Source organism: Orbicella faveolata, unplaced genomic scaffold (assembly GCF_042242905.1).
Source record: "Orbicella faveolata isolate gen_17 unplaced genomic scaffold, um_ofav_v1 contig_13, whole genome shotgun sequence".
NCBI lineage: Eukaryota > Metazoa > Cnidaria > Anthozoa > Scleractinia > Merulinidae > Orbicella > Orbicella faveolata.
In genome coordinates this window covers 11643187-11668979 of record NW_028301540.1, presented here as the reverse complement: position 1 = coordinate 11668979, position 25793 = coordinate 11643187, and the positions used below count along the sequence as shown (strand labels likewise).

The following is a 25793-nucleotide window of genomic DNA, read 5'->3' as shown; positions in this document are numbered from 1 at the left end:
TTATGGTAGTTTAAATTTGAAATCATCTCAAACGTGAAATTCAAAATTTTAACAGGTAACAAGTAAAATTTTACATATTGTTGGAAATTTTGAATTTTGGTGTTGAACAATACATTGTGAAAATCAAATTTTGTCGTTGATAATATTGCAATTTTTCCTTCTTTCGCTCCTATTATTATATGAATTATTTAAAAATATCAATAATTTTTCCTTTCAGACTGTGCCGCCAAGATTAGCTTGGCTAATGCGAGTCCGCGAGTATACGATGTACTGTTCATCATGTCTTCATATGAGATGTAATTGCTTTAAAAAGAGGGCCAGGATACATTTACTTAGATACAAGTCCCGAGAATTAATGTTTGTTAGTTTTAGCTTTGTCTTTTCACTGAATTTTCACTCGTGAGGAGGGTCACAATTTATTGGAATGTATGAAAAAATTTAATCGCTCATGAGTTGACGCTACATAAACAAGTAACTGAAAGGGCCCTTTGATGAAACAGCACGATCTTCTGTAATCATGAAGCTCGTTGCACGGATGCTCTTAGAACAAAACCTTCGAATGGAAAAAAGAGATTTCATTTCTTTGTTTTCGTAAGTCAAACAGTTGTAAAAATACTAGTGCACAATTTTGACAATTGTTTTTTTAGTAATAAATCGTAACTCTGTCTGGAGCTTTTCCAAGCATTTACGGTTGAAACAGTCAATTTGGGCCGTGCTCTGATACGATGAATTGTTTTCGTTTGATTGGGTTGCTTAACGTTGCTTGTCTTTTTCCTGTCTTGTCTTAGTTAAAATGGATCGGCGAATCATGTCCGATACCATGATTCAAGGTAAAATGGCTGGAAAAGTGTTTTATTGGGAAACATACGCCCCTGAATCAACCGAGTTTGATGCTGCCTGTCGGTAGCATGGTTGACAAAGTTATCAAGGCCTCAGTATTGCTACTGACCTGAGCCTTTACACTACATCAGCATATAAATAGACCTTACACAGTTTTCACACGCAATCATGCCAAAATCAAAACCAATCATGGTCAATTCGAACAATAATAATAGTAATACAATAATAATAATAATAATAATAATAATAATAACAACAGCAATAATAATAAGTGTTATAATGATGATAATAATGATAACAATAACAACAATAGCAATACCAATAACAATAATATTTTTGTAAAAAATTAATATCCAACACGTTTAATATACAAATATACAGATAACTCGTTAAAAAGAATGTCAAAAATTTAAAAATAAAAGTAATAATTTACATCATAGAATATCTTGTTTTCATATGAAGTTTGTTTTAAAATAATAATAATAATAATGATGATAATGATAATAATAATGACAATAATAATAAAGACAATAATAATAGAACAACAAAAGCACAAGTTATAGCTGTAGTATTCATTTTACTTACAACACAGACGTATCAAAAAAATGGCAAAGGCCATTCTTACACAAAGTGAGGATGGCAAATATCATAGAATTGTTAAATCATAAAGTAAAAATATACTAATAAAATTTGTTTTGTTGAAAAGAATTTTAAATATCTGTACAAGAAATACCTACACAGGCGCAACACATTAGAAAGTAGAAAACCGGATTGACTCGATCAGTCATGGCCATTGCTGATCTCAGTTAAATGGTTTCTGGTTCTGTTCGATGTCAAGAAGCCTTTTCGTAAACGAGCACTGACGTCTCTTTTCCAGGAACAATTCCGCCCCTGCTAGAGAGAGGTCTGGGATCCAACCTTGACGACGTAGCCGACTTGACGTCTGTGAAGAGTCTCTTATTGGTCTTTAATTACGCGCGAAAATTCGCAACTCAGCAAGAGCCAATCAGAGACGCTACTGCAGACACGCGTCATGGGAGTCGCCTGGGGAGACGTTATTCAAGCGAAAACAGGTCTGACAAAAAACAAAAAGAAAGAAAAACACGACAAAAACAACTCACGCAAAAGCACACAAAGAAACAAGAGTAACAGTATCAACAATATTGAAGCTTAATCCGGCAGGGTTCAGCTGTCACGTTTAAGAGCTGTTCAGTTAAGTTTAATTCTCAGGGTGAAGCAAGGTCGTGTCGGTAAGAAACCGAAAGAGCTTGCATTATAAGTTGTGTAGTTTGTTTAATTTGCGTAAATAAATTTGGAGAGTAAAAGCCTTTAGCAACCGCTTCTGTAAACCAGCTACCAATGCAAGCGCAGCGTCTCGGAGGTTCGCAAATTCACTTTTGTGGTAGCCTCGGGTTCTCCTTCTGTCGAAGAAACTCAACCCCAGTCACAGCTGTCATATTGTGTTCTTGGCCACTCAGCACTTGCCAACAACCCGGAAGTTGTTACATCTGGTTTCGTCATCGGGTTACGTCACTGTTGCTAAGCAACGTTTCTACCAAATCTGCGGGCTCACATAATTCTCAGCAAGGAGACTTCTGCTGAGACAGGAACTTGTTCCGATGACTGTAATGAACGCCATTTGAAAATAATTGCAGAACGATAAAAAAAAAAATCGTTGTCAAGTTGAAAGCTCTCTCTCATTCAGAGCTGAAATGTTCAAATTAGAATATAAAATGCTCCTATAATATGATAAAAAACAGGCCGATGAATTCCCTCCATTACACCGTAGCATTGTGCGTGGGTTTCGCATAATCTATCGTGTCGTCTTCCAAATTATCCTCCGTTTTCTCCAGGCGCTCAGATGTTGCCATTGGGGACCCTAGACTGGGTACCATGGCAACCAGAATGAGTGCCAAACAGTCGGCTACTTGCGGGTTGGGGGCACAAGCGAGAGCAGGATTGTGTCCGTCCTCATCCTCGGCCAGCAAATTGCCTCCTCTTGCTATGAGCTCCTGTACAACAGGTACCAGGCCATTTCTAGCGGCTAAGTGTAGTGGCCTGTGGGAATAGCAAGTTAAACGTGTGTGTTATACGTTGTGCTCAGTAAAATTACGTGAAAATGTTGTACTAGTAGTAAACAACGCAACACGACACCATAATAGCAGATTTGCACGTTGTCGTCATTTGACTGCAACTGGCAGAATTCCTTTCGTTTTGTCTCGATGATTTAAATTTTGAAGCCCCAGAGGGGTTTAAATAACAATCGCCCTAATTAGCATAAGAAACAGAAAACGTGAAGGATTCTGGTAGTTGTAGTCAAATGACGCCATCATGCAAATCACCTATTACGTTTATTATTTCTTTTCAGCTATAACTCTTGTAACAATGGTTAAAAATAGTCGTTTTCACACATTTTATCGGCTGTTGGCAGTTTGTACTTACGTTTGAAGAGCGGTGTTGGCTAGACTAAGAGCGGAATCTTCCATTTTGTCCAGAATTAAGAGAGCGCAGGCCGTGTGACCCTGTAACAGAAGAAACACAGTTGATGGATGGATAATCTTTATTTATCCACGGTACAAAATTCGTCAGCTTTAAAAATACCTAATACTAATATAATCAGAAATATTTAAATAAAAAGCTGCTTCCCACGAATGCCGTGCCTTACAGTTCTTCTTTGAGTAGTCGTTTGAATTGCCCAAGGGACTCTGCTTCCCTTAAGTTACAAGAAAGACTGTTCCAGAGAATGGCGCCACTATAGCTAAAGCTATTTTTGTAATAGTCTGTGCGCGGTAATGGAACATTGACTTTATTCTCAGAGTCCCTTAGGTCATATGCGATTTCTCGCCTTTCAAATTTAGAACTGAGATAGTTTGGAGCCAACCCGTGCAAGGACCTGTCAACCATCGTAGCTCTTTGAATTTGCTGAATTTTGAATTTGAATTTGGAAGACACTTTACTCTCACAGTGCCTCTCTCCACCCAGGTGTACGAATGGGTACCGGCGAATTTAATGCTGGGGATAACTCAGCGATGGACAAGCATCTCATTCGGGGGGAATACTCCTAGTCGCTTCGTGCTACAGAAACCGGCAGTATGGACCACTTAAGCCTGACACAGACTCCACAATGCTTTTGAGAAGTTGTTGCTAGATCAAGACAAAAACCCGCGGTTGATGATTCTTTCTATTCTTGTTGCTTGTTTGTTAGACAATGTAAGGATATCTCTCAATCAATCAATCCAATCAATCAATCAATCAATCAATCAATCGATTAATCCCTGAATCAATCAATCAATCAATCAATCACTGAATCAATCAATCAATCAATCAATCAATTAATCAATCAATCACTGAATCACTAAATCAATCAATCAATCAATCAGTCAGTCAGTAAGTCAATCAATCAATCAATCAATCGCTTTATGTGGTCAGTACGCTTAGCTGCAAGCTAGCTTCCAGGTACGCCACGAAAGAGAAAGACAAAAACAAAAAATTAAGAATAAAAAAACTTCATTGGAAGTGTATAAAGTAAAGATAAACTACAATTAAATGTGAATTACAAATTAAGATAGTTATCGTAGGGAGAAATAACGTCTAAAGTGACACAACGTTAGTCTTCCAGACGTCTTGGCTTCAAGTAGGCTCGATTACCAGCCGCTGTTTGGGAAGGAAGTCGATCGTAGACTGCAAGCCCTGGTTACAATTGGGCGTGTTGTATTCTTCCTAAGACGCTTTACTCTGCCTGCACGGGAGCATCAAGATGCAGGTGAAATCTAGGGTTCACATGACAGAAATGCCGCAGAGAGGCCATGCAACTTACATGTACACTTCCAGCCGCTTCATGCTATGCTCGGTACAAAACAGAGAGCAAGGCTTCTCACCTGACGGCACGCTACGTGCAAAGCCGTGTTTTTATTTTGATCCGCGCTACCTACGTCAGCTCCACCAGGCCCCACAAGGTATTCTGTTTAATGATAAGCATCAAGATACAGTCAGTATCAGTTACCAAGAAAAAACACTGCATTTCAAGAAAGCCCCATTAAAGAACGAACACCCTGGGGTAGAATTAGGCGGCTGTTGTATGGTGGTTTCAGTAACAATTTTAAGTGTTAAAAAGAAGTCTTTAAAAAGAAACTCAGTCACGACATTTTGAGTTATTTTGACCAAATACAAAATTGCCTCTAAATTGAAGGAAACCCGAAAAAAATAGTTAACTAAGATAGAAAACACCAAAGTGATGATAATAAACCACAAAGGAACAAGGATAGTTAAGGATGGAAAAGATCAACACGGATTACAAACCATGAACTTGAAACATCTAGGCAAAACCTTTTAAGATACACAAACCGTGAGGTGGCTCCCTCAAGTGTATGGATCGGCGCAAGGTCACGGCCGTTGTATCGTAGGGAACATTAATTTTGGGTAGAAGTCGCGTTTTGGCCTGGAGGGTGAATTAGATGTGATAGGAAGACAACATGAGCTGGAAGCTTACCTACTGCGCCCGCATGGCCATTGTCAGCGGCCATTATCAGCGGTGTTCTACCAGACTGATCCACTGAATCCACATTTCCTCCTCTTGACAACAGAAGCTGAAGGCATTCTACTTGATCATTAAATGCTGCGGCATGGACAGGCGTCCTGTGATCATGAACAAATACACGATGTCTTTGATGTCAAGATACAGTTGAACCCCGCTATAAATTCGAACTTGGTTATTTGGAATACCCTGATATTTCCAACTCAAAACCATTTCCCTGAAGTTTGCCCTTCAGTCATTTATTTACTAACAGCTATTTCGAACTATTTTTCGTTTCCCCTACGAGTTCGAAATAGCGAGGTTCAATTGTATCGCTAAACCCAAAAAATTAGCACCCAGAAACTGCTCAAGTGGGCTGAAAAAATGTCGGGGATTGGGGATGGGAGGTGGCGATTCCTGTGATGAAGCCGCATCCCATCCCATCCAAGGGAGTCCATCACCCGAGGCCTCCATACGTACTGGGCTCCTGTCCTCTAGTCCCTTTGTGCAACAAAAGCTAGGATAAGCTGAGCACTGTAGTGGCCACTTCCCTAACGTGTACTTAGCTTAGTCAACATCCCAATAGACCATTTTACAGTTGTCTGCTCAGTGACCTGGCCTCTGAATGGCAGCGAGGCCGGAGGTGACCATTTGTTGATACAGACCTCACTGCTTTTGTTGTGTACATGAAGTTGTTCTAATGCTAACCAGTCTCCATTTAAATGAGCAAAGGAGAGAGGTTTGTAAGAATTAATCAAAACAAGGTCACCTCCAGCCTCGCCAGGTAACTGATATATAACAAGCTTTTATTTTCTCAGAATTCGCTGGATCATAATGTTCAAGAGCTAATCATCGTAAGAAAAGATTAAAACATTCCCACAGAGTGTAGTTGTGTAGCTCCCACATCACTGTAGCATGATTATAACGAGATGAACAGTATACATAGATTGAACACCTCCTGCCAACCATGCAGACAATTACTGAACGTTTAGACGTTTAGGGTGCTCATTTAGCAAAAAAAAAAATTTCTCCGGGTTGAAAGTCAAATGAAACAGTATATTTTCCACAAATTCGTCTGGAAATTATAGACTACCTCTAGAGTTAGTCCTCTTTTTCAGTTCGGAACGGAACGGCGGAAATTTCTTTACCATTTGCTACATTTTCCAGTTCCCAATCTCTTATCAGCCGAAAACAGTTACAGTACATCGCATTGCAAATGGTATAAGCACCGTCTTGTTCGGTTGGTTTGTTGATTTAGAAAAAACCCCTTACCATTATTCAACGGTCGTCCAAACCGGTTTATTCTGACAAAGAGTAAGCACCTTTAAACTAAGAAACCTGAGACATAATGTAACCATTGCAGGCCAGAAACAAACACCCGCAATGCGTACATAGTACTACACCTATTAGGCTGCATACACGTGCCTAAAATAAAAGCCATTTTCTACAATGGCAACTCAGAGTTACAGAACATATTAACATATTACCTGTCTTTTTTATCGCATAAGTTGACTATCTCGTCACCTAACGTGTCTAGTAACATCTCTGCACAGGATTCATAGTCATTTATGCTGCACAGAAACAAAGATAAAATATTATACCTTCAGTACACAAATCAAAAGAGCTCATCATCCAAACTTTTTCAGATTGACAACTGACTACTTACACTGCACAGTGCAGAGGTGTAAATTGATTGCCATCAAATACTCTGGAGTGGTCACCCTAGAAGTTAACAGATACTTTTCACTGCAAGTATTTACTATACATGGATTACGTAGTGAATACAAGCCTGTATAGAGTGTTTTAACATAACGAAAAAAACAACAGAAACTTATATTTCACCCTAGAGTTAGAAATTACAATGTTCTGCTAGAGTAAAAAACCAAAAATGATAGGGGTGCTGGCCACCCGACGTAAAGTAAGAGTTAAAAATGCCAGGCAGGCAGACAAAAAAAGAAGATATTTTACATGTTTAGGTCAGGGACACAAACAAAGTTTCTATTCCCACCTCTAGTAATATGTCCACACACGTATCATGGCCTGCCAAGAAAAGACAATGCACCTAATGTCACTATTTACAACAGGGACAACTTCAGTGAGCAAACCCATGTAACATAGCACATTATACACTGTAGTCCTGAAAACTGAAACATCCATCCTGGTTTTTACCACAATTACTACTAATCTCGCAATCTGATTGGCTAATTTGCCGTTGTCGATAAGAGTCCAGACAACGCTGCTCGCGTCACTGTGTCATGCAATGCATTTTTCAGCTCCTGCCCTGAAAAAAAAAAAATTCTTTGACGCTGATATTGTGGTAAAAAACAAATCGAAATGTGGTTTAGCGTGGCCTGTACTTTTATCGACAACGAGTACGCGTCATCACGGTGGTCAAAATGCTGCGCCTCGCGAGTCCACAACAAATTTTGACCACTGTGATGACGCGTATCGTTGTCGATAAGAGTACAGACCACGCTAAACCACATTTCGATTTGTTAATTTGGTTGTGATTTCTTGGTACGTACCATTAAAGCAGGCCCAGTGAAGCGGCGTGTAGCCGTGATTATCCATGTGAACACCACTACCTACGACCTGTAGAAGTCCATTTAGAATGCCCACGTGACCACAAGCTGCCGCAAAGTGAAGGGGAGTGTGACCGTTGCAGTCTCTGAGAAAACAAATTAAAGATGATTGTATTTAAGGAGCTACAGTTCGTCACGTGACGGATACCCGCGCCTGCAGAAGGCACAACTATATTTGCATTGTCACGCAATCCAGCACTGCGTGACAATTCCAATAAACGACTGCAAAAGCCACACATTACGGATATGTAAGAGTACATTTCTCAAATTTGCTGTTTGTATAAATCCGCCTTTCACCCCCAGTCCTAACTCAGTTGACCAGCATCTCTCTAAAACCTCTATTCTGATTCGTTCTTATTAATCCGCAGCTCTTTTGTTTTTAGGGTGTGTTGTTTACCTATTGTTTCGTTTGGCAAATTATAAAGAACCTTGTGAACGGTACAGGTCGCGTTTAAATGTTCTTTATGTGGAGCAAAAAGTATTGTAGAAATTGATGTAGACACCAAAATAAGCGAGATCTGCATCGTACCGACATGACTAGTTCAAGCAACATTAGAGCTTCGTATTTTGGTCTGTCTGTCTGTTTGTCTGTCTTTCTGTCTGTCTGTCTACCACATACACTGCACTGTTCAACACCACTCCACATGCGCTCACCTACAAAGTGCATCTGCCTCTCTGTGCAAAAGAGCCTCGGCGCAATCGTCATGGCCGTTTGCCGCCTTAAAAAAGGGGAAAAAAGTGACAAGATTACGGCGAAGTAATGTGAGGAAAAAATTTTTTTTTTCAGCTTACTGTATAACATCGTCGCATTGCAATTTGAAAAGTGTTGTACCACCCATGTTGCACGTTACCTCAACATGCTGCAGAAAGCTAAACCCCTCTCCACTTTACGCAACACGTTGCCACAACTTGGAAAACGGGCGACAAAGTAACTGCAGCTTGGACGCGACTACTTACTGCTCTATGAAGTGCACTGCGGTGATAAATATCCAACGCTTGAACATTGGCTCCTTCAGCCAGTAAAAGATTGACACAGTCTACAAAACCATTACCTACAGATGCCATCAAAGGTGTCCTGTAAAGGAAAGTACCAATATCACAAATTAATATTCTGGCGTTACATGTACATGTATGTTTAAATTTCGGATAAATACATGTATGTGTGATGATTTTAATTTTTAAAGCACGTACATGTAATATCATAATTTCTGAAGAGGATAATAATGACATTACCGGTAAAAATCTTCTTAACTTTATAGACACTTAATAAAATATACTTCACAATGATTCCACACTGGTCTTCCATTAAGGAACACTAACAAGTTACCTCTTAAGCTGTAATTCCCAATTACGGTTATTTCCACAACAATGTTATTTGCAGGAACACTACACTTAGAGCTCTAAAAAGTTAATATGCAAATTGTTCACCTCCATTTAATATATCTTAAAAGTTGATCAACCTTACTCGCATTGAGGGAAAAAAAACACCCATAACAGCAGAAAAGAAATTTCAGCGAGGTTTACCAGTTAACAAAACAGTCGAACATATTTTACCTTGCATCGGCATCAGTGCAATCTAAGGAATTTTCAGTGTTACTGTATTGTAGAAGAAGTCTCAAGCAGTCTGTGTGTCCATTGTAAGCTAGACAAATACAACAAAGATACTTTGGCCAAAAAAAACAACAAAGATAGTTTTTAATCATAAAAAAACAAACGTGAGTTTGCTCACTTAATTTTGCATAGCAAGGACTAAGTTAAACTGAGATTTCACTTGTAACAAAAATAGTGGTCACTTACGACTTGTAAAACTAACTTATGACTTGCAAAAAAATTTTACAGGACGGATAACGAACAGTAATTGATGATAAACTTGACAAAGATGTACTGTCCCCGAATTACCTCCTTTATCTGTGCTACAAACAACCAAGCTCGGTACAACAACATACATATAACATCTCTTATGCACATAGAAATAATCCGTTCTGTATTTCCCAAATTCTCACCACCAACATTCAACAAACATATGGCAATCAATAAGGAGAATTAATATTTTGAGCTTGAGCCTGAAAAGGTTAAAGTGATAAACAGCAATTACCTGCAACATGGAGAGCGTTTCTCTTGGTTATGTTGTCATGAACTAAAACCTTGGCATTGTGTTCTAAAAGACACTCTACACATTCACTGCAACAAAGAACAGAATATGAAAGAACTTCCATAAATACAACCTAGATGTCAAGACATTTTTGTATCACCATTTCAGTCACTTTGTTTGCACAAACATTTTTTTCCCACTGAATTTTTCAAACGTTAATTACAAGTTCCAGTACAGGTGCCATCCTTAGATCAACAGCTTGTGCAGGTTTTGTGCATGCACCTTCTTACAAGGTGTTTTCTAATGACTAAGAAGAATCATTGTTTTTTCCTAAGTTCTTCAAAGCCACTGCAAGAGCAGTTTTTACGCACAAACACTTGTTTACACTTAAAATACAAATAACTAAACTATACATACGCATGTCCTTGAAAAGCAGCAAGATAAAGTGGAGTATGGCCTGAACAAAAAGAGACATTGTAAAAGACAATTATTGTAATTCAACAATACTTTCGTAACTCAAAAAAAAAAGTAGTTATTTTAAAAAAGTATCCCTTAAGAGAAAGAGAATAGTAGAAAATATTAACTGCACTAGGAAGTGGCGAGGGATTGGTCATACTCTTCTTACAAGCAGCAATTTAGGTTTGAATACTAGTCGCTATTCAAGAACGGAGCCTACACATTCATCTCTCTCACAGAGGAACGTAGATGGATGGAAATCTAGCCTCGGCAATCAAGTAAAAAAGCAATAAGAAAACAACTTCAAGACTAAATAAGTAAAACACAGTAATGACAAAACACTGTCTTTCTCGCTACTTACCATTGGCATCCTTAATATCAATGTCTATGAAGGATTCTAACAGCACTTGGAGGGCTGGGAAATGGCCATGATAAGCCTAAAGAAAAACACAGGTGTTCCAAATAATCAGGTGCTTTATTATTATTTATGGTCTATGAAATGGTACACAGTTTTTCACAGTAATTTTATTACCTAACCCTTTGTGCACATGCACACATTACAGGCCTATTCCTATGATGCTTGGCTGTTCTTCAATGCTGGGATGACAATGGTCACAGAGAAAACAACTTACCACTAAATGAAGAGGAGTGGTAGCTGGTGAGCCTGAACTCTTATTTAAAAGATCTGTTGCAGCTACATCTAATAACTGAAACAACATAAAAATATGTCAATTTTTTTAAATTTTATTTATCACATTTATTATGTGCCTGAGAAAATAACTTCATTGTGATTGGCTGAGATTCACCATTAATTTCTAACTTACATTACAGTGCAAACGTATGTGCATACATGCAAAATTTTCTTAGTCATATAATAAACGAGTGTTCATGTAAAGGTTTTGAGCAATTTTGAGATAACTTTATCCATAATTGTACTTGCATTCATATGATTACCTATACTAATTACAACAATGATTAAATTTGTGGTAAAACCTGAGCTTTTTAAACTTCCACTTAATAGTGATGAACACCTTGTTATTACAGTAGGTCCACATGACTAATTGACTTGCCATGCAAAATTCAGTCTATTTAATCATGGACTCAAAAGAGAAAAAGAGGAAAGGAAAAAACAAACAAAAACAAAAACAATGAGTAAAAATTCAATATGGTATGTGATAAATTGTACAATGTACCATTTCTAAAGCCAATTTATGCCCTCTAGCAGCAGCATAATGTACAGGACTGTAACCTTGTTTATCTCTTTTGCTAGCATTAGCTCGATTTCTTAGTAGGTGTTCCACACATCTGCAAACATCACAACAGAAAAAAAAAAACTCTACCAGGATTCAAATAATTGCTGATGGCCTAAATGGGCTAAAACAAATTATAAATCAAGGGAGGACATTAACATTTACATGTAGAGGGAACTGGGGGAGTAAGAGAGGAATGAGCTGAAAGATGAACGAGAACAAATACAAGAATGCCCATTCCTTTTTACAAACCTCTTTTCAATCTTAATCTTGCCCTTCAGAGGTACAAACATCTCTTCTGTTCATGTGAATATTGTGCATTTTGATTACAGTTTTTAAAGCTGCTCTTTTCATTATGAAAAATAGTTTAGGTTTCTATTTTGTCAGATGCTTTCCAATTATGTTTACAAATTATGTAAGTCTGCTTATACATGTGCTGAGATGCTTGTGAACTTACACGAGATAACAGCAATAAACTTACTAAAGAGCAGTCAAGAGTTCTTAAATTGTGGCTCGTTTTTCAACCATATTCAAGGTAATACCAGTATTAATCCCTAGGGAATCAAATACTCCTGTTCATATTGGATCAGTTTGATATAGGGTAATAACACATGCTTACTACTAAAGCTGGTAATTATTACATCAACAGTTAGAGATGACGTCAACACCTTATACTCAGTGATAAACAGAGGGAGTTGCTTACTTGGCATCTGAGTCTGCAGCAGCTGCGTAGTGAAGAGGAGTGCAGCCTCTTGTGTCCACTTTATTTACATTGCAACCTGATGCCACTAATGACTTCACACATAAGTAATGAACATGACCAGCAGCATAGTGAAATGCAGTTCTATAAAACATACAATACAGAAAAACAAACCATTGGTCACATGACATACTCTTTATGTACATGTAGCCATGTTATAAAGAAGTCTGAAATAAGATGAAGTGCCTTATTCCATTCATAAATTACAAAATTAAAGAAACAATTTGAATTTGAAACAACATACATGGAAACCACAGCGCATTTACATACCTTCCTAATCTGTCAACTGCAGTATAATCAGTACCGCTATGCAACAGAAGTCCAAGGCATTCTACATTTCTAAATAATATTGAACCAAAAAAACTGAATCAACCCTAATATACATGACTGTATATACACTGTAAAACAGTTGCTTTAATGATGCGGTTATTCTTCTGTACTGAGATCATCATCATCATCATTATTGCATTATTACATTTGTTACATTTCTACCATACATGAGCAATGGACTGCATAATTATTATTTACGTGAGGTTCCAGTAGTCACCTTGCATAACTTACCCACTGCAGGCAGCAGCATGAACACAGGTATGGTCATTATCATCTTTTGCATTAACATCATTACCTACAAAAAAAGTATACTCACGCTTTGAGAGTTGTGAACCTTAATAATAAATACCAACTGCCCAGCTGCCCAACAGCTAAAGTTCAGCTGCCTAAAGTTAAAGTTCAGTGGACAAACTGCTTGGCCAGTGGATGGTTTGTGTTTTTTGGACAACCAGAGGTTATTGCTGCATTTTAATTTATCTTAATCAGTTTTACTTTTTAGTCTATATTAGCATTTTAAGCAATTTGTTTTATTTTATTTATTGTTTCTGATGCTTTGTATTTATGTTTGTGAAAGTCATTTACAGTAGTTTTTAGAGTTCTTATCTATTTAATAATTATAAAATCTTGTACTTTTAGATTTATCTAAGTGAGGGGCACAAGATTGTTGGTGAATTTCCATTATTTAATAATAAGATTATGAGCTCAAGAATTCTTTGAGGCGGTAGTTGATGAGGCAGAAGTTCAAATCAATTATTGCCTGATGTAAATCTCAAGCTCATAATCTAATTATTTTAGTAGAATTCTAACTGAAATTTCCTTAATATAACAATTCCAATTATTTCTGGTTTTAGAATTAAATTTCATGCTTTAGAGAATTTCCGCCCACTGAATTGTCAATTTGACATTTGCAGTTGTGTACACACGCCTATCAGTTTCTTTAAAAAATTTCCTAGCTTTTTTATTTCAAGAAACTGTAAATGCCCTTCTTTTAGTCTTCTCAGGAATTCTGTTTATTCATTTGTTTCTAAACATTCTCTCAAAGCTTCAGAGAAATGAGGAAACATTGCAATTTTGTCTACCACACCCAGCCACTGCACACCAATGACTGATTGTATGCAATAGCTCAGCCAATCAGATTATTGACAGCAGAATTCTACCAATATGTGTTAACCCTCCATCAATAGAGGCTTTATTTGTGATTCCATATCATGTTTAGGACCACATTTGTACATGCACTTGCATCGTGGACGTCACTTTAAATAATAAATAATATGACTTCACAAGATGGAATCATAATGTTGATGTTTTTTTACTGCAGAATAAAAATAACACACTGCCTTTAATTGTTAAAAACTATTTATAATAACCTAATAGTTTCTGTGGTGTGAAACTCACCATATGATATAAGTTTCCTACAACAGTCTGTGAAACCACCTAAGCTTGCCATGTGAAGAGGTAACATTCCAAATGAACCACGCCTGTAAAATAGTAGGAAATATACACGGTAAGCTTCAGCTGGTGTCAATAAACAAAATAAATGACTATGTGCAATACAACTGTTTGCAGGTATCTATTTCTACCAGGTCAAGAGGGTCTCTTTAAGACAAAGTATTATGCTCAAGACCACAACAAAATGTACCAGCTCTTTGCCCTTTTGTTCATCCAATACTCACTTACCTTGCATGGTTTGCCCCACTGGCCAGCAGTACGCTGAGTAATAATTCCTGACCGTGCAGTGCAGTTATATGTAAAGGGGTATTTCCTCTGATATCTGTCGCATCCACGTAGCAGCCTGAACAGAGAGAGGAAAAAAACTATACTTGTATCACAATTATCCAACATTGTAGCTTGCACAAGACTTTTATAATCAAGTCAGCTTTGTACAGTACTTCTTGCATCAACTCTATGGTGCCATGTCAGTGTACTATTGTACAGTAACAGCACTATCACAAATGGAATTTTTTCAAGTTAAGTGCAGTATAAATTAATACTAATGAGATGTAACAAAGATCTAGTGTATGTACACATTTGACCATTACCATTTTGAAGAAGAGTTTGAGCCCTTGAGCAACGCCCATACAAGGCAGCATAGTGAAGTGGTGTCCGTCCATTCTTGCACTGAAAATGAAAAGACCCAGGGCTGTCATTAAGGGCTGCAACCTGTAACACCTGTTACGGTTGATTATGCTTGATTGCAATTGCCTGCTGTTGATAGAATTCACCTACAAAGTAACAAGTTTTTTGCGGGTGTGGAGAACAAGGCTACGGGTGACTCAAAATTTAGCGAAAGCCCTGAAGACAGTGTTTCCGCCAGAGCGCGCCATTGCAGGAATCCCACGTTACAATCAGAGATGGGCCCCAGAAAAACGAAAAAAGGGCCAATTTGGCCCTTTCCATTTACAAGACCTGCAGGCTTAACACAGGCATAATGTTTTAAAAGTCATCCAGGGCTCGAAATTGTGATTGATACAGTTGCCAATGCAACTAACATTTCATCCTTGGCGACCAAAAATTCTGGTTTAGTCTCCATAATACGGCATAATGGAGACTACATTTCTCTGTGTTGACGATCAATAACAGTTATTTTGTCACACATTATGACCTTCTAGAAAATCATATTGAAAGATCTTTGCTTCTAAAACATTTTGCATAAGAAAATTCAATCCATGCTTTTGATTTGCTGTATTGATTCTCTCATATCAGAAAACTTCCAAATGGCTGACCGTGTTTGAAATCGCCCTATAATGCATTGCAAACCCTCGATCATTGACTACGTCATGTTTGCCTAGGGATTGTTCTCTTGTAATGCATGGATCCTTCATACTAGTATCTGTTTCAAAAGAAATTTTATTGCGTTGAAACACTTCAAAAAGCACTTACTATAAATTTTATCATAGATCCTAATAAACCGCTTTATTTTCCTTGGTACCCTGATGCATTTTTTCATTCTGTAGCTTTCAATTTATTGGCCCCTTTCCTAAAAAATTGGCCCCTGAAAAAGATCTTCAGGGGCCACTTTGGCCCTCAAGTAAAATTTTCTGGCTGAAACACTGGAAGACCCACATTCAACTATGCTCGGTCACTCACTCGAGTCTGTTCTATGTTCCTCCCCAAGAGAGATGGCTGAACGCATGAGTTCGGGAGAGGAGAGCAGCCTACTGTACTTTCTCAAACAGTGCATAGTAATCGAGCCTAATACAGGGTTCGTACACTTTCTTGTGGACAGAATTAAAGACTTTTTCCAGACTTTTTCCAGACTTTTTCCAGACCACTTGTTTTATTTTCCAGACTCAAGGTAACAGTGAGATTCTTCATGGCCCGAGAATCATAACTGTCTTAACTATGAAAACAATGAGTTAAAAAAATTCAGTTTCAGCTGTTTAATTCTTAACTTACAGTGACACAGCCAAAACATAGCAGTGTACTAATGTCTACCATTAAGTAAATAAAATTTATACCAAGAATCATTGAACCAAAACCCAAAACACAAAGTATAAAAACAAGTGATAAAAATTTAGGCAAAGAATTAAACTGAATTACAACATATCATTACATTGCAATAAATCCATCAAGCCAAGTAAAGAAATATTTCAATTGGATCTTGACTTTTGGTTGCATGAAGACTGGAACAAAGAAAACAACACAAAACAAAAAAAACAACAACAAAAAAACAGAAATATGGCATCCAACTTGTACATGTACAAGTTGCTTTTAGTAGACATCACTGAAACAAAATATTTCAGTAAAGGAAGACAATCACTCGGTTACACTCAATGGAAAACGGATTTAATATTTTTTAGTAATATAGTTGTGCATATCAGACATGGAAGTGACTTAACGTAACTCGAAAAAAACTACATTTCAAGAACCACAGAAATATGTAAACTTCACTCAACTCTTAGGTCTTACCATAAATTTCCGAACTAGAAGACAGGAAATGTGTAACAGAAGGAGACAACAGTTTCAATTCCATGGGTTTCTTGTGTTTCTTGCCGATCATGTGGCTTTGCAAAGCAGCTTCTCCCACGCTTGAAATATCAGTTGCCTTATTACAAACAACACACATCGCTTTGGTCTTTGACATAGGATCGGCTACAATCCAGACCTTAAATTTTTCATCTGCTTTCCACTTCCTCATTTTCACAAAGCGAAAGAAAAGCCAGGGAAGAACAACAGCTACATGAACGCGAACAAATATTGCTTCCTCCACTCAACTAATGCGGGAAACAAATAAACCATGATGCATTGCAAACACAATGAACCATAATGCAATGCAGTGCATTGGAGACTGGACTTTCCGACCGTACCGCCATTTATTATAGTGTTTTACCGTTTGGCCAAGTTAATTCAAGTGAAATCAGCTACACTGCAAAGATTTCAGCTAGCTTTTAAACACCTGCTGCTCCTTGAGAAAAATTCCAGACTTCATCCCATTTTTCAAGACTTTGCCTTTAATTTCCATACTTTTTCCAGGTCTGGAAAAGTAGTTCACAAATTTCCAGACTTTTTCAAGAATTCAAGACTTTGTATGAACCCTGCTAATATTCAACTCCTTTGTTATAGAGCATCCAAGTGATAATGATTTCATATCCATTACAATGAGAAATACATTGCCAAATGAAACAGAATGAGATTCAGAATTAAAAGAAAATAATGATCTACTACACATAACTTAAGTAATGCAACTAACATGGAGAATCACAATAACTTTCCTTGTTCCTCACCTGCAAGTTGGGACTAGCTCCATCATTCAACAACAGTTCAAGACACACATCACCCTGCCCTGACACCGCAGCATAATGTAATGGTGTCTAAGAAGATAAAGAAACAATGAGTTGCAACTTGCACAGAAAGCTACAGAAGGGGCTGCCTGCCAGTAAACACTGGGCCGGTAGCTGCCTTCTGGGCAAGAAACTTTTCACTCTCACTCGCCTGATGGGCAAGGGATCAGGCAAGTACAGTAGACTGCAAACTAAATCATTAAAAGAGCAAACTAAGACTCGCCCGGGGCAAGCAAAATTTTAGAGCTACATGTACTCATCCCAAGGGCAAGCTGGAACGAATGAGCTGCCAGTAATCGGATACCCATATTATGTGCAAAGAACACTGGGATCACCAGGGGGCAAACATTGCAAGTCACTAGAAGGAAATGTATGGCGAAAAGTTGTTACGACGTCCAAAAAAAGGATTTTGGAGAGAAATCAACACTTTTTCACCGTTTTTTTTATCGCAAATGGACTTGGGCAATGTTAATATGCAGAAAATGTAAGTTTTTGTTTGAATAACCGTGAAATATGTGATAAAATCTACCGATAAACTTCTTTGCTTGTGTTAAGGTTTATTGCGAAATTTACATCATGTAATGGTTCGAAATATCACAAAAAATAACCCAATAAAGCCTTTTCAGTTTCAGTTTACGTGTGTACAGCCTGTTTTCGTATTAGTTATGTCTTTCATAAACAAATTATGGCTTCTGGAAATGTACCTCCTCAAAGGAGAGAAGTCATTGTCAGAGGAGACGGTAACTGTTTCCACCGAGCTATTGCTCTTTGGAGGGATGAAATGAGCTATGAGAAACATGAAGAAATCCATAGGTTAAGTTCTACCTTGATTGAGAAAAATCCGAAGCTTTTTCGGCCGCTACTCTTCTCTTCGCACTCTGTAAAGGAACATGTTAAGAGAAGCAAGATCATGGGAACTTGGGCAGAAACTGTCGACATATTCAGTTGTGCATTGCTGCTTAGGCGACCGATTTGCACTTTCTCGACATCACAGAAAAAGTGGTTTACTTTTAATCAGACTATGATCACTGATTCATGTTCATCGATCACAACAAAGAAGCAATGCAGGTGTCCAATCACTTTGATGCAAGGGAAAATCCCTAAAAGACATCCTAGTTAAAGCTAAGCTATGAAGGCTTTAGAACTTATTCATCTCCGAACCGCAGGAGTTGTGCAGGCTTGTCGACACTTTATCACTCTGTCGGACCTTCGTACTCGTTGCAACCTTGAATTGATCACGATTAATAGCTCTAGCCCACGACAAAACATCTTTCTTATTCTTGGGCGGGTAGAACCTTAATATGCCAACATGAGGAAGAATGTTTTGCTTTTCTGGGTACCTTCGATCATTGTCACAACCCCACACAGCACAATGATCGCCACCGGGCATATTTCCAATATTATTTATATAACTGAGCTTCAAAATAAGCCAAAAGCAGCCTGTCCACAACTGAAAAGGCTTTATTGGGTTATTTCCTCTCGATTTATACCTAATTTTGTGATATTTTAGACCATTACACGATGTAAATTTCACAATAAACCTTACGCAAGCAGGGAAGTTTATCGGTAGATTTTATCACATATTTCACGGTTATTTAAACAAAAACTTACATTTTCCGCATATTAACATTGCCCAAGTCCATTTGCGATAAAACAACGGTGAAAAAGTGTTGATTTCTCTCCAAAATCCTTTTTTTGGACGTCGAAACAACTTTTTGCCACACACTTCCTTCTAGCGAGTTGCAATGTTTGCCCCCTGGCAATCCCAGAGTTCTTTGCACATAACATGGGTATCCGATTACTGGCAACTCATTCATTCAAGTTTTTTTGGTGTCCTGCTCAGTGTGCACAGAAAGTCATGTCTGCTAGCCCAGGGCTGGTGGATTTTCCAGTTAGGCTAGTGAATTCTGTCCATTGCTTGTCTGATTGGAAACTAGAATTTTTTTAGGAAATTCAAATTAAAGAAGTACAGTGTAACGTATATGTATTAATTTTATTAATTTCATTAATTAATCATTCTAGTGAGCGATTTTTAAGGGGATAGTGAGAATCACTCTTGGGCTAGTACACCATACCTACAACTCAGAAATTAAAATTCTTTGCATTCTGTTTCTCCTCAAAATTACACACGCAAAAGCCTGTGGTGCAAACATTTGACAAAAGGCAGCTGCAGGAATGTATGTATGTACATAATGGCTCATGCCCTGTTTCAAGGACTTTCCAGGGTGTCCTATAAAAAGGTTCAAATTTTCCTACTACTGTATTATATGCAGTGTATGTGTACCCCCTGTCTCCCCCAACGCCAACTTCAACACAGTGGTATTCTTCTGGAATTGTCAGTGCAATGTAGTACTTTTCTGCCACCATGTAGGGAAGAGGGAGAGAAACGTCAATTGCAGTGCATGTGGTTTTTTTTTTCCTAAACCTGGCTGGGGAAACTGTTTATACATTTCACAGTGCAACTTGAAAAAAAGATACCATACATGTAGATTGTCAGGTTGTGACTCTCAAACAAGAACAAGGCTTTCCTACAGATATACTGTTGAAGAGGTGTTACAAAAGAGATCTATGAAACAATGTACATGTACACTGTATAGTGCATTGAGCACCTTTGTGTATGTACCATGAAGTACTTTAAGGAATACATACCATGCCTTTCTTGTTAGTGGCATTGACAGAGGCACCGAAGCTCATCAGCTCACTGATGACTATGTCCTGACCATTGAGACAAGCTATGTGAAGGGGTGTGTTACCATTTAAGTTCTGAGCATCCACCTGCACAGAAAGTGCCAGAAACAAATTAACCAGCTGCAATAAGCAAGCTCTCAAAGAATTCATGTACATGCAGCTAAGAGCTCGAACATCCAAATGTTTAAATTAAACTAAAAACTCAAAAAACAGAGGATGTGTTCCATTGAAATGACCTTCAAATGAACAAAGAAACAAAGAAACAGAAAACAAACATAAATGATTGATCATGAAAATGAGAGTGTTTAGTGATGGTTTGGGGTTACACGAGACTAACGTTACAGAAACCCTTAGCAGGCTACATTTACATACATGTACATGTAAATCACTATTATGGAATGTCCATGTACTTTACAGAAACCTGCTTGATTCATTTGGACACTGGTTTTCTGAAAGATTAGTACGACTTTGTTTCAAAATTGACTTCAACCACTTGACTACAGTTGACCACCTACTGGCAAACACCCTAACTCCACATTCTTAGCATCAAATGTTCATGTATGCCCAGCAATTTAAGAAATTTACAAAGACTGAGAGTCTTACTGAAGCTCCACGTCCCAACAGCTGCTTCAATGTAGTCAACTGTCCCCCAGCGGCTGCGGCATGGAGAGGAGTGTAATGCTGCAACAACAACAGCAACAAAAGCACACTTAAGTTAAGACAGTTTGTATTTAGTTGCTAGCCTAGGTACGTGTAGTTTAAGCAAGTGGTCCATGCTGCAGCAGTTAGAAAGAATGGACTACCCCTGGGGAAGAGCCAAAGCAGTGGCAAAGAACCGTGTGTGTTGAAGGGTACTGGTGGGCGCCCTATGCTCCTGAGGGGATGACGAAGGATAATGATGATGACACTTAGTTCAAAATGACTTTTTCAAAATCCTAATTGAGGATTTGTGAAGTTGTGAGATGACTAAAAGGACATTTCTTAAGTATTGTAAATTTGGTAGTTGATCAAAATGTTTGAACCAGTAATGCCATGTACTTATACAAAGTTATCTCCATTAGAAGCTCTATTTACTAGACAAGTACTTGTACAAAGTTATGTTTATCTCCATTAGAAGCTCTATTTACTAGACAAGTATCAAAACAGCGTAACACCAACTGTGTACAAATAACAATGTAGCCATTGTTACATAGCTATACAGTTGAACCCACTATTTCAAACTCTGAGAGGGAAAGAAAAAAGTTTGAAACAGTGGGAGTTTGAAACACCTGATAGTAAAATTTCAAACGGCTTCTAAACGGAATTCCATTTGAAAATGGAAAGCCGTTAAAGCATGTTTCTGCGTGAAAGGTCACAATTAGTGACAGAAGGGCAAATCTACATGCACATAGGATTTCATCCAGAGGCATTCATACCTTTTTGTCTTTGCAGTTAATCTCAGCTCCTGCTTTGAACAAAACTTCTAAGCACTCAATGCGACCTAAAAGATCAAAGTGATAAGACACCAAGTGATATTAAAAGAGATACATGTACATGTACAAAACCTTAATTATACATAGTTTCACAAAAATAAATTAAATAAACTATATTCAGCAAACTGATCATAAGGTTGGCCACTACCTGTATGTCTCCTGGTTAAGCAAGAAGACTCACCCATATATGCAGCCCAGTGGATTGGTTTTCTGTCTTTCTTGTCTGCAGCATTAACATGAGCCCCTTTGGTTAAAAGAAGCTGTGCCATCTACAAGCAAGAAATAATCCAGTTAATATAAGTTCTTTATCAAAATATTTAATGATAATGCGTGTATGTACATTTCAAACTGTCATTTCAGCTCCATCATGAAGTTTTCAAAATATAATGTATAAGGCCCTAAACAGCAAATGTAATTTCACTCAGTTTGTTTCACTGTGCAAATTAGGTGAGGCTTTTGTTGAGTACAGTACACATTAATTTGTACCTCAACATGACCATTGAACGCAGCATGGTGTAAGCTTGTCCTTCCTGCTCTGTCGGTGACATTCACATTTGCAAGGTAAGGTATAAGAACATCTATAAACAAGAACATCCTTGTAAGAACCAAATGCATATACAGTGCATGTCCAGTTACATTGTAAAGTTTGATTGCTAGTGCTACATTTAGAACACTACTCTGAAGGTACAGTACTTGTGAAATGTTAGTCAACAATCCCCTTTTGAGTCGAGGATTGAGACTCCAGGGATTCTAAATTCTCTTGAGAATCAAGTATCAAGTATTGCAAAAAAAAGAGTAGTGAAAATCAAGTATCAAGAATTTAGTCAAGAATCAAGTCTTAAAAGATAATGAGCTTGTTGCTAAAGTGATTTATGCAAGGAATCACCGTGGCAAATAAAGTTGATTGATTGACTGACTGACTGACTGACTGACTGACTGGCTGACAGACTGAGTCACTGACTAACTGAGAGACACAGACACAGACACAGACACAGACAGACAGACAGACAGATTGATCACTTTTTTTTGGGCATGTTCATGTAACAAAAGCAGAGACACTTCACAATAGGACCACTGCTGTACATGTCACCAGTGGCAATTGCTTTTATCTCATTTGCAAAGATGGATCTGAAATGAACATAATTATGGTGTTCATGTAACATGACAGATCGGTCATTTCTCAGGGTAACAAACTCACTCCAGAGTCAAAGAGATTTGAAATGCATGTACATGTAGAGGTTTAATGACATCACATACCAGCACATCTCATGTGATTATTGCCTGCTGCGACATGCAGAGGTGTTTGCCAGTTCTTGTCTCGTGCATTGACATCTGCAGAACTTTTGATCAATGCTTTGACACAATCCTGAAACAAACCAAGTGTTTACACATATTACATTCATTATTATAATGATACCTAGATCATGGTTTACATGTAGCAGTAATTCCAGTTCTCAGAGAAAGAAAGAAATTCCTCACTTCAACTCTACAAGTTCGAACTTCAAATAATTCTAGTTGTGAAGATGTACCATGTAACTGTAGGTTACACTACCATACAATTATAAAACAGCCTAATGACAACTTACCACACTGCCTGATGCACATGCGCGATGGAGTGGCGTCATCCATTTGTTATCTTTTGTATTCACTCTGGCTCCTGAAAATCATAATGACCAGTGCAATGTTAATAGATGGATAACATGATTGAGCTTTTTTTCTATGTAGCAAGCTGAAGATGACTCTTGAACCCATTCTATTCTGCATATTTTGCAGCAAATGCTGTTATACAATCTCTCTTTTCTTTTTTTAAATGAGGACATTTATTTACACTTAAATTCATTGAATTACAATTCTTTCTTTCAGTTGTTTCTTTACAAAAACTACATTACATTTACAATATTCACAACTTTATATTAACTACATTACTTTCACAATACTCACAACTTTACAATAACTACATAACTTTTACAATACTCACAACTTTACAACACTACATTGCTTTTACAATACTCAACTACGTGCGGGTACAAGTACATTACTTGTAATACAATTAGTTTACATTAGCTATTATTACAAGATGGGCTTATTGGCATTCATAGTGTTTTTAACTAATTGTCCTTACAATAGATTTTTTAGTTAATTGTCAATCTTACCATTAGCAATGAGAATACTGATGCATTCACTCTCTCCACAGTGAGCAGCTGCATGTAATGCGGTTCTCTTCTCTTCATCCTATATGGAAGATTGATTGATTGCTGTCAGTCTTGTTCAGGATTTAAAATAAAAAAAAATACATATATAATGTAAGCTGAGCTAGACTATCTTCCTACTGGCACATTATAAGTATATTATAAGTACACAAGAATATTTACTGTATGTCACACTGTTACATCCACAAAAAGAAAACAAAAACAAAAACAAAGCAAAACAACATAAGCAGCAATTCTATTTAATTAACCAATCTTTTTCCACTGTCTGCATATAAAGTACATGCCCATCCTTATCGGCCATAGAAACGAAATTATAAAATGTCCCACACTTTGCAGAGAAACCACACACCTGCAAATCATGAGTAAAATTGAGTGAAACATTTTATGACATCATTCCTACAGTCTACAAAAGTATAGACCATAGAGAAGTGTGGTAAATTTGAAAAATTTAAATAAAAAATACTGCACGTGTACATACAAAGATGAAAATTAGAAAAAAAAAACATGAAAATAAAACACACTCAAGGTGCATGAGGTTTGAGAATAATAATTTGACAAGATCAAAGCTTGGTCCTGAAGTTTGTGCAGGTGATGTTATCATGCATCAGATCTTTGTAGAACTAATATATTTGTCAAGTGTAACAAGGTGATTCAGATTTATTTTTGGTTTCATGTTTAAACCAATGGTCTCCATCTCTGTTCCAATGTAAAAAGCTTACATGCACATGCACCCAGTTGTTCTAGATCTGAAGATGAATGATACACTGCACATGCTAGAGTACGAGCTGTTCAAATTTGAAACAGCATTTCGTTTCATAGCTTCGTTCACACAACAAACCACATGCAAATATCTAAGCTGTAAATTATTAGTTGCAGGCGGTTTGTAAGCTTAAATATTTGATAAGCTTGTGTGTCATCTTCAAGAAAATTCTTGATTTCCAGGTGACCTCGAATCCTTACGGAAACTATTCAGAAAAGAACATACTCCTGGATTTTATTTACCTGGCGATTTACATCTTCTTTTCTGCTTATCAACGTCCTCACCTCGGCTGCATCACCGTGAAAGCACGCCTGTACCAGGGGAGGCTAAAAGGTGTAATGATACAAAAATGCAATTAAGTTCTTATAATACAGTGAGCTTCTTCACCAGCTACGAGCTTGGAGATTAAAAACAACGCTCTTAAATCTTCCAGGAAAATAGAACGTGTCGATTGAGAGTCGCTTCAAGCGCAGTCGTTATTTACCTCGTCCACTAACTGTTGAACTACCATTTAAGGCTTATATTTCCATCCAAGTATCGGGTGTATACACTTCAGCTATGCAACAACGATGAAACTCCAACCTTCTTGATTCCGCATACACCACTCTTGCACAGTATCACCCTGCTGTCAGCTCGCTGAAGATTCGTCCACTTCCAATAACCGAAGGCTTCCTGAAAATCCGAGAGAACGCATTGGTTATGAAGCATTCAGGTCAACTCCATCGCAAGTTGTTGGCCTTGATTCAGGCTTCAAGCAATCCGCCATCTTGGTCGACCACAGAGAAGAATCTTATTGGCTGAGGCTAGTCACGTGAGAAGCCTCGCTGGGAGTGAAATTCCCGAAGCGGAAATAAATTGGCGCCACTTCTGCTTTGTGTTTCGTCTGCGTTCATCTTGCATCTTGCATTTCCAGGATACAATAAAATAGCTATACTATGCAATAAAGTAAATTAGTATTCTTGTTTCAGGATTTTAAGAATAAAAATGCATCCATTGCGGATAAGAGTGATTACAGATTCTTTCAAAAGTCATAAACCAAAACACACCCCTACGCGACTT

The 25793-nt window shown here is 37.7% G+C and overlaps 1 protein-coding gene across 1 annotated transcript; it reads right to left on the bottom strand.

Annotated features, from left to right (window-relative positions):
- Nucleotides 1-1397: 1397 nt before the first annotated feature.
- LOC110062665 (uncharacterized) lies at nucleotides 1398-25548 on the bottom strand. The gene is made up of 33 exons (XM_020769610.2): nucleotides 25219-25548; nucleotides 24977-25060; nucleotides 23918-23996; nucleotides 23351-23421; nucleotides 23022-23130; nucleotides 22251-22342; nucleotides 21946-22033; nucleotides 21708-21772; nucleotides 20896-20973; nucleotides 20254-20379; nucleotides 17548-17634; nucleotides 14863-14941; nucleotides 14501-14615; nucleotides 14219-14301; nucleotides 13055-13118; nucleotides 12764-12832; nucleotides 12437-12577; nucleotides 11677-11788; nucleotides 11116-11190; nucleotides 10845-10920; nucleotides 10445-10484; nucleotides 10031-10116; nucleotides 9490-9577; nucleotides 8893-9010; nucleotides 8590-8654; nucleotides 7879-8021; nucleotides 7362-7393; nucleotides 7020-7075; nucleotides 6841-6924; nucleotides 5330-5475; nucleotides 4719-4801; nucleotides 3283-3362; nucleotides 1398-2898 (listed from the first exon to the last, which is right to left on the bottom strand). Exons 1-33 carry the CDS (start codon nucleotides 25243-25245, stop codon nucleotides 2619-2621), a joined length of 3021 nt encoding a protein of 1006 aa, XP_020625269.2. The 5' UTR covers nucleotides 25246-25548; the 3' UTR covers nucleotides 1398-2618.
- Nucleotides 25549-25793: the final 245 nt, after the last annotated feature.

Bases quoted from the DNA above. Each gene is read 5' to 3' on its own strand.
- LOC110062665 (XM_020769610.2), bottom strand. From the start codon at position 25,245: ATGGTAGTTCAACAGTTAGTGGACGAG. The intron at 14,302-14,500 runs GTAAGTGAGTAT...ACTATTTTACAG, and splicing joins AGTGGGGCAAACCATGCAAG to GCGTGGTTCATTTGGAATGT. The intron at 12,578-12,763 runs GTATGTAAATGC...TATGTTTTATAG, and splicing joins GCAGTTGACAGATTAGGAAG to AACTGCATTTCACTATGCTG.